The sequence below is a fragment of the Pelobates fuscus genome, chromosome 9, assembly GCF_036172605.1.
Source record: "Pelobates fuscus isolate aPelFus1 chromosome 9, aPelFus1.pri, whole genome shotgun sequence".
NCBI lineage: Eukaryota > Metazoa > Chordata > Amphibia > Anura > Pelobatidae > Pelobates > Pelobates fuscus.
Genome location: NC_086325.1, coordinates 148,628,457 through 148,635,761, shown reverse-complemented (window position 1 = coordinate 148,635,761; position 7,305 = coordinate 148,628,457). Strand labels below are relative to the sequence as shown.

General features: G+C 40.3%; 1 protein-coding gene across 1 annotated transcript in view; it reads right to left on the bottom strand.

Moving 5' to 3' along the window:
• Positions 1–2,788: 2,788 nt before the first annotated feature.
• PNCK (pregnancy up-regulated nonubiquitous CaM kinase) overlaps positions 2,789–7,305 on the bottom strand; it is a 65,679-nt gene continuing 61,162 nt past the window's right edge. Inside the window, exons 11-12 of the mRNA XM_063432729.1 lie at positions 6,561–6,683; positions 2,789–4,281 (exon numbers count right to left, since the gene is read on the bottom strand). Of these exons, the coding sequence (XP_063288799.1) occupies positions 6,567–6,683 (117 nt within the window). The 3' untranslated portion in view covers positions 2,789–4,281; positions 6,561–6,566. The remainder of the gene's footprint in view (positions 4,282–6,560; positions 6,684–7,305) is intronic.

Here is a 7,305-nt window from a genome sequence, read left to right as displayed (position 1 = left end):
TCACTTGGCATGTGCATTTGGTTTTGGAATATACACAAAATATTCTAGTCCAGATTTTATTGCTGACAAAAATAATTGCTTTTCAAATAGTGGGAGCTACATGATGAAGCTCTGTTCTTCTTATACTTAATTTCAGTATTTTATTTGCTCACTTCATGTGGGTGTTAATTTGTAGCCCTGTTAGTCATAGCTCCCACTATTTATTGTAGGTGTTTCTGTTATCAAAAACATTTCAGGAACGGAACACGTGTGACCTTGTGAATTCTTACTGCCATCTAATAGAGAATTTGCGGGAGATACCAGATCTCTTGTGTGGTCTTGCTCTGGAGACATGCAATATAAAAAAAAGGCTTACGAACAATTACAGGTACAAAATGAAAAGTGTCATTTGAAGCACTGAGACGTCTGACGAGCTTGCTTTGTTGTGTTTCGCATGCAAGGAAAGCATCGGGTCAGATAATAGACAATCCGACCAAAGCTGTATAATGATGACTGGTCAGAAAGGGGGACTAAGAAAGTTAGACAAATATTCATAAAAAAAAAAATATATATATATATATATATATATATATATATGAATGATTAAAAAAAAAAGAACAAAAATAGCATGAAACTCTTAAAATGAAATATTTAAACAAAAATACTTTCAGGTTCCTTTGAATTATATCATGTGCCAAAGGATACTGATTCATAGGCCAATACTCTATCCTAATTCTCCTTGATCTTTCTGCTGCCTTTGATACTGTTGATCATCAACAGCTTCTTCACATTCTCGGTAATTTTGGTCTACGGGATACTGCTCTCTCCTAGTGCTCCTCCTACTTCTCCCAGCGCTCTTCCAGTGTTTCTTTCTCTGGCTCTGCCTCTTCTCCCCAACCCCTCTCTGTTGGCGTCCCCCAAGGTTCTGTCCTTGGTCCCCTACTGTTCTTTATCTACACTGCCTCCCTTGGTAAACTCATCAGCTCCTTTGGCTTCTGTTATAATTTCTATGTGGATGACATGCAAATCTACCTGTCCTCTCCTGATCTCTCTCCGCCCATCTTGACACGTGTCTCTGACTGCCTCTCTTCGATTTCCAAATGGATGGCTGCTCACTTCCTTAAACTCAACCTGTCCAAAACAGAACTGTTCTAGGGTCTTTCCTCCCTCAAGTGTTACTACTCCCGTGTCTGTCTCCCTCCAAGTCAACGGCGCTACCATCACCTCTACCTCACAGGTTCGCTGCCTGGGTGTTCTTTTTGACTTTTTGACTCCAACCTCTCCTTCACCCCTCACATCCAATCAATCGCAAGATCATGTCGCTTCCATCTAAAAACACAGCGCGTATCCGCCCCTATCTAACCCCGGATGCGGCTAAGGTGCTGGTCCATGCTCTTGTTCTCTCTCGCCTGGACTACTGCAATACTCTTCTCAGTGGTCTTACGTGTTCCCAGATTGCACTGTTGGAACCTATAATGAATGCAGCGGCAAGGCTCATTTTCCTGTCCACTCGCACCTCCCACGTCTCCCCGCTCTGTCAGTCCCTGCATTGGCTCCCAGCTAGATATAGGGCTCAATTTAAAATTATTGTGCTTGCCTACAAGTCCCTACATAAAGCTGCTCCAACCTACCTATCCTCCCTAATACACAAGTATGTCCCGTCAAGGCCCCTAAGCTCTGCCAAAGACCTACGTATATCCTCTGTCCGTACTTCCACCTCTAACGCTCGCCTCCAAGACTTTTCCAGGGCGGCACCTCTTCTGTGGAACTCCCTTCCCTCCTCCATAAGAATTTCACCCATTCTCCACTCATTCAAAATATCATTGAAAACTCACTTCTTCAAGAAAGCATATACAATTAAACTGTTAGCAGGTCTTTATCCTCCACCCTCCATGACTCCTCTCCTGCAACTGTCATATTACCTACTCAGCCCATAGCTTATATTTTTGTAACAACTTACTTCATACCCCTACTTTTACCCTTTGTGTCACTATACCCCACTCCCTCTAGAATGTAAGCTTATTGAGCAGGGCCCTCCACCTCTCTGTTCCTGTACGTTGAGTTGTCTGGTTACAATTAAATGTCTGTTAGTCCACCCTTTGTACAGCGCTACGGAATCTGATGGCGCTATATTAATAATAAAATAATAATAATAATAATAAGCAGACATTAGAAGACTATCCCGTTTACTCCAGTTGCTGTAGACTGTAACTATAAGGATCTAGGGTTAAAGCACTGAGTACACTCTTGGCTGTCCACCGTATGCCTTCATAAATAGAGCTATAATGACACCTCATCCAAGAAGCATCGCTCGAATGGTGTTTCACAAGGTCCTCAGCCATTCAAACGCTCTGTTTTGAAAGGGAATTACTGTGTGCTGAGTATTTGTATTTGGCCTTTTTGTTAAAAACAAACTAATTTTTCTCCCTAAATGTACTGGATCTGCTGTACCCAAACCGTGCAGTGTGAGTGTTTTATTACGAATGCCAATTATTACGAATTACCCATGCAGGAGCCCTTCCACAAACTTGCTTAAATTACTTTTAGTTGTTGTTAATGTCTTCATGTATTATTTTATAAAAACAACTAATTTTTATTTTGGCAAAATATTCAAGGATAGAAACTTAATTTACTATCCTCAAAAATGCTGAAAGACACTCCTAACTTGGTTCAAATGAGCAATCCCCTGTGTGGTCATGATCAACATGCAAACATGCAGTCTCTTTCATAAATGTCTTCCAGAATTACCATATTGAACGGGTCATTTCAGGTGACACCATAAAAAATCAAAAATATCAGCAGACGACTAACTGGTCAGCACTGGTATTTTTTAATGTAAGACAAACAAATCACAAGAATACACTCTTCCAGAAGTTAATCCATAGTCCTTAAACACCAACAAGTATTGTTTGTTTTTATTTTTAAATGACACCAGAAGCCTAAGCACACTTTGAACACTGGCAAACCGTCACTGAGGAGAAGGGACACTTCACGAGTGGCTGTGGCTGAACATTTATAGGAATGTATCAATGGAAGGATAACGTATCAGAATGTTCTTCTGACATTTCCAGTGCAGGGTGGAGCTCCCAGGCTTCCAGAATCACGATATTGGTTAACTGAACTGTAACATCATAAAGAGAGGGTATAATGACAGCAGGAATCATAGGGTTTGTGATTTGGCACAATAAGCCGTAGTTTCACACTGAAATAAGGAAGGTTTCCACTAGACGGTCACCATCTATACATCCAAACTGAAATTTTACTCTGCTCGACTCCCCAGACTCCCAAATTACAGACTTTTGAATGCTAATTAATCAGGTTTATTCCATGTGTGCTGATTTCATCCTGCAAATTCTTTGCTTTTACTTGACCTGAATATTTAAAACTTTAAGCCTATTCTGAGCCCTGTCGGCCTCCAGGTATAATTTCCTCACGTTGACATGATGGTCATATTCTTATATGTGACATAAAGTATTCATTCAAGTGTAGCTGGTTAATTGTTACAGCAGTTGTATTTTAGCAAAGAAAATGGATATTAACTCAGATCAGAAGAGATAGGAGATATAGATTGGTTGTTTAGCAATTTCCTCTCCAATAATAAGTACTACTACCCATCAAAAAAACAAAACAAACGGATAGTACAGGAGAGTTGAGTAACCATATTTCCACATTGTGTATGAGTATCGGAAATTCTATTGCCTCAAATAAAGCACTGTGTGCTAGTTTGGGATATTAAGGAAGGGTCTCATTAAAGAATATTACGAACATTAATTTCTGAAGATAGTTGTTAGCTTTGAGGGTTGAAAAAAAATTGTTAATGTTTTTTGGCTGTTCTCTTCCACAGAGGGTAGACAGAGGTGGATGGTCCATACAGTAATTTCCAGGTGGTGCCAGTGTACTTGCTATGAGGTAGTGTATCAGCCTCTGTTTCCTGGTTCCATGTTTGATATGATTTTTATTTTGCCCAAAACTCTCCACAGTGGAGGATTAGCAATCGGAAAAAAGTCAACAAGCAAATCTCATATACCTCCTTCTCTAGTTCATCCTTTGAACAGGGAAACAATAGGGATCAACAATGCAGATGCTTCATTCTGCACCCCATCTATATAACTTCTCGAAGGCTAGGGCCAGCTGGAGGGACTGGGAGTTGAGGGTGGCCGTGGTGGGCTAAGGAAAGGACAGCCATTGGCCGCTCAAGGCATCATGCAGACAGGTGTCACCACAAGCTCATGCAAGGGTGTATTGCCTGACATGGAGATCCCAGGAATGGGGAACTCCAGACGTCAAGTCTTCCATTTCCAACTGCAAAACAGCAAAAGAGGAGAAATAATCATCAATGATACAACTTAACATTTCGTTTCACCAAACCATCAAAAAGGGCTGACTGGGCAATACAACCAGCACAGCCCACTGTGGTGCTCATGGTTCCTAGAGTTACCTAACGCCATCACATCGATAATAGTCAAAACATTTTTTACAAATGATTTGGCATTTATATTGGTCGCCCAGGTGTCCATGGTCTGGCCCTCTTTACAGATTTCATGAAAGCAGAAGCAATATTTTCTTTTTAGCAGAAACTATTATGCCCAACTTTGGACCTAATTTATTGGATGACATTTAGATGAAACTCTCACCGAATAAGTTCTGTCCAAAGACAGATGAAAATGGTATTGCTAATACAGAAAGCGAATGTCTGCTTTAGCAATACCTGTGAAGATCTGTGAACCCGAGGAAAACAGAAAAATGTGAGACCATTTGAAAATAGTTTGACTCCTAACGGTGGGACAGCCATAGAAGACTCCCGACCAGGTTAAACATGTATACAGTTTGAAAATGGACCAAAGTTCTCCCCGCATAACTATCATGTAAGTACAACATAAACCAGTGTGCTAGCCAATCTGATACCAGATTTATAGATAAAATGTCAATTTGAAATGAGAATTTTAACTGGAGGGAAAGCATCAGTTCATCAACTCCCACAATGCCAAAATGGGAGAGCAGGTTGTGCACAAAGCCCACAGTGAAAATCAATAAGCAAAATAAATTAATCTGAATTATGTAACTAAATTATAATTACATTACAGTTTAATATTTAGCTGAAGGGTGCATGTTAACATCCCTTCAGAATTAAGCAAAGCTATAGGGACACTAAAACAATGGCAGGTTTAGAGACCATCCTACAGGGGTCCTGGTGAGTCCACTGGACCTAAGCAGCATTAGGAGAGAGCTGCATTGTGATGCCCTCTCTGGGGTGTAATCTCCGTCCAGTGTTGCCTTCCCAACATAAACAGTGGACTTTCTGCTATGCGGCTCTTCACTTTAACCCCTTAAGGACCAAACTTCTGGAATAAAAGGGAATCATGACATGTCACACACGTCATGTGTCCTTAAGGGGTTAAAGCCCCCTCTTGCTTCTGTAACACAGACTAAGTTCTGAAATTTACTGATGGGAGAGAATGAGATTATGCTGTCAGAACGTCGATCCCTTCACTCACACTAGGATTCAAGGAGCAGAGGGCTAGTGTAAAGGGCATTGTGTGTATTACTGTGTATATTTGTGAATGTGTGTCACTGTGTATCCTTGTGTGAGTTGGTATGTAGCAGTGTGTGGTTGTGTTTTAAAAATCTGGATGTAATTTGTGGCTCTATGTCATTTGCACAAAAGTGCTGTGTAAATGAGTGGGGAGATATGCTGAAAGACATTGGGAATATGTACAAGGGGACATAGGGAAAGGCATGGGGTCTGGTGTGATGCACTGGGTGTGTGGGTGGTAGGAAAGATATGTACTGGGTTTTTGGAGACACATATTGGAAATGTCACTGGGGTAGATGGACTGAGCGCTTTTGTGGAGTTATACTTGAGAGGAATGTTGCAGGTGGACATGTACAGGGCAGATATGTGGCTGGTAAAGATTTGCTGAAGAGGGATGTGAGTTAGATGGGTGTGACTTCAGGTGGTGGTGCTTGGCAGCACTGTGTCCTTGGACCCCGGCAGCACAATGTCGTGGACTGGCCCTGGGCATGGGATTCAGTTTGTCTTTTTTTTTGCTTAAAGCCCTATATTTTGAATTCCCTAGATTTCAAACGTTAGTAAATAACTCTGCCCATGTTGCTAACAGAGAAATGGTTTCATGTGCTACAAATAGAGTGATCCTCATGGAAACAAACACAGTGTTCATACTGATTCTGATTGCGTCTGGGCTGACTAATGTCAATCCTGTACATACTCCTATACACAGAATTACATTCATTGGCTGAGGACAGTGTTTGGCAGAATCAACTTCCAGTTCCTACCAGGAAACGAGGCCAGGGTTCTCCTATCATTAGCAGGCTGTAGTGTTTATGATGCTTTTGATTAACCCATTAAGACCACATGTTTTGTTGCTAAGATGTTCTGGAACACTAGAATGACCTGTTCTTAATCAATAGACATCAGACACTGTGTTCATATACACAATGTCCAAGGCAAAGTGATTGTGAATAAACATTTTGTCAGACATTCCTAATCAAACCATGTGATTGTGATTTATTATGATCTTTGACCATTGTTTGTAATGGAGATGGCACAAAATGTCTCTCACCTTCCATCACCACTTATCTTTCTCTTCTGGTGCGGCCTCTCCAGGGTTTTCCTCGGGTTCCACCTCAGCACTTTGTCCCATTTTAGTTATGTGACGCAGAAAAGATGTAGCGTTGAAAGCCCTCTAGACAAAGACAGAATCCAGATGCTTATAAATGACGGCTTTACATTTACCAAAATTGGAAAAGCACCCTATTAAATTGACATACTAATCCCACACTTAAGAACCAATATTTGGTGCATACAAGTCAGCTTGAGATCTTGTAAATAAACCTTTTGTTATTGTGTCATTTCATTTAATCATTCATTATTAAATATGCATATAATATTATAAGCATTTTTGGCACATATACCCATCAGTCATTTGACCACTTCTCTTAAGTCCTGCACAGTTCAGAACAAAAAAATATGTACAAAGGATCAGCGCTAATATACTAGACCTTACAGAGATAAATATAAGGCAGCACACCTGAAAAATAGGACTTCCTCACAGGCCCTATAGAGTACACAAAGCGAAAAAAGGTGGAGGAGGAGGCGGCACCACAGGTGAAAAAAAACTAATTATAAACTATACAAGCACATATACAAGACACTACATAAGAGAATATACATACAAGATAAAAAAACTAAAAAGAGCTTGAAATATAGATAATGAATAATAATCATATTAAACATCAATGTTTGATGTTTAAATAATGAAGAAATAGTTTAAGAGAATATCAGGCCCCTTCCAAATAACAAATAAA